General features: G+C 35.1%; 1 protein-coding gene across 1 annotated transcript; it reads right to left on the reverse strand.

Moving 5' to 3' along the window:
- Positions 1 to 204: 204 nt before the first annotated feature.
- LOC109588490 (uncharacterized) lies at positions 205 to 1938 on the reverse strand. The gene is made up of 3 exons (XM_020004648.1): positions 804 to 1938; positions 692 to 754; positions 205 to 628 (listed from the first exon to the last, which is right to left on the reverse strand). Exons 1-3 carry the CDS (start codon positions 1702 to 1704, stop codon positions 330 to 332), a joined length of 1263 nt encoding a protein of 420 aa, XP_019860207.1. The 5' UTR covers positions 1705 to 1938; the 3' UTR covers positions 205 to 329.
- Positions 1939 to 1944: the final 6 nt, after the last annotated feature.

Raw genomic sequence — 1944 nt, forward strand, 5'->3', positions numbered from 1 at the left:
TTTTTACCAGTACATACAAAAAAAGTACAAGAATACAAAAACAGAACAATAAAGCAACAACTACAATGCAATAATAATAATACCAAGACAATACTAATACCAAGAGTAGCAGCAACAGTAGCAATAAGTATACTGTATGCATGTCATGTATAGTGCATCAAAGTATTATGTATGCATGCATTCAATCAAAAGTCAATGGCAATGTATTGTTATTTATATTTTCTAAGGTATCTGTCCACATCAGATTAATAATAATAATAATAGTAACAATAATCAATGTAATAGTCAATGTGCATGATTAAGGCAAAATGCATAAAAATAAATCATTTTTAATACTTATCACGAGCTTCAGGTGACAAAAGGAACTTGTTGATCTTAGCTTCTGCTTTTCCAAGCTGATTAGGGAAATCTTGACAGACTTTTAGAATCTTAGCCCAAGTGACGTCATTATTGGAGTCACTCCACCTCTGGAACACTTGAATGAGATTGAGTATGGTTAGATGAGGAAGAGGAGTGAGGTCAGTCACATTGACAGACAATCCAATGCCAATTATCATATAATGGGCAGCAGAATCAATGAACAACTTCATGAGATCATCTGTTCCTGGCTTCTTGACTAATAGGAGGCCTGTGTAAAAGTATAATAATAATAATAATAATAATAATAATAATAATAACAATAGTTTCTTACTTTCATCTGGTGACTGATTATTATTATGTTTCATTTGTGTTCCATTGTCATTCTCAACAGGTCCTATACACAAGTGATAAATTATAAATAATAATTATTAGTATACACATACCTGATTCAAACCAGTACCAATGATCACTACTGATAGTAGCTGACACTGGACAAATTGTACAATTGACAATATTACCATCTTCCCTGGGTCTAACAATACAGTAGCAGCTACTCCTCTTTGAAGGGCAAGCAAATGCATTGACGTAATTATGCTTGAGGTGCATGGCATCACTGCTATTATCAATAGCTTTTGTGAGTAGCTTACGTACTAATGGACAGTGCTGGGTAGGACCAGTGAAGTACACTTCAATATGAGTATAACAATTGATGAGGTGAAGTGTGTCCTCCTTCCCTTTGAAGACTACCTTGAGGGACATGGCATCTCGAAATTTGTAATACTCTGGCGTTGAAGGAGGGATTTCAGTAACATATTCTTTCAGGTTGAGTAGGTGTACGATGGTTAAAGGGAACAATCCTGTAGGAACTGGTAGGATCTCTTTATTCTTCTCTTCTCTCCAGACTATGAGAAGTGGCTTAGCGTTAGCCTCCTTAATTGAAACTAGGTCATTGTATGAAGGAAGAGCATAAGGAATGAAGTAGTGTCCCTTTGGTTCATCTTCTAGTTTTGTGATGATGTTAAGATGAAGAAGGAGTCTGATTAGGTCACACAACTGGAACTCTGGCAGGGAAAATACGACAGACTTTGACTTTAAACACTCAAAAATATCTTCATTGAAGAATCCTTCCTTGAGATTATTTGTGATTTTTAGAGGAAGAGGTTCGTCAGTAATTAATGCTATGGCATCAATTTTAGTAACGTATGTGAGAGCTAATAATTGTGAGAGAATCTCAAGGATTGGCTTAGAATCAATAAAGAAAACATTTATAACTTTTGGATAATACAACATGAGACTCACATCATGGAAATATCTCAAAGCTTGTTTAGTATCTTCCTCATTCATCCCGTATCTTTCTCCAATAGATAAAGCTTCCTTAACTGATACAATACTCTGCTTATCGGGCAAAGACAGCTCAAAAACAAACCATCGAATTGGTATTTTAATTTTGAGTGAAGCGTCAGAGCCACGATACCATATTGCCTTGCAAATCTTTTCACTGTATTTTGCTCTTTCTTCTGATGCAGCAACTGCATTGACAGGAAATATGATAGAATCATCATCAGATTGATGAATAACGCAATT

This window comes from Amphimedon queenslandica, unplaced genomic scaffold, assembly GCF_000090795.2.
Source record: "Amphimedon queenslandica unplaced genomic scaffold, v1.1 AMPQUscaffold_12063, whole genome shotgun sequence".
NCBI lineage: Eukaryota > Metazoa > Porifera > Demospongiae > Haplosclerida > Niphatidae > Amphimedon > Amphimedon queenslandica.

Coding starts and splice junctions, on each gene's coding strand:
- LOC109588490 (XM_020004648.1), bottom strand. CDS start 1,704: ATGAATGAGGAAGATACTAAACAAGCTTTGAGATATTTCCATGATGTG. Junction 755..803: donor TTGGTACTGGTTTGAATCAG/GTATGTGTATAC, acceptor ACTTGTGTATAG/GACCTGTTGAGAATGACAAT. Junction 629..691: donor TAATCAGTCACCAGATGAAA/GTAAGAAACTAT, acceptor ACTTTTACACAG/GCCTCCTATTAGTCAAGAAG.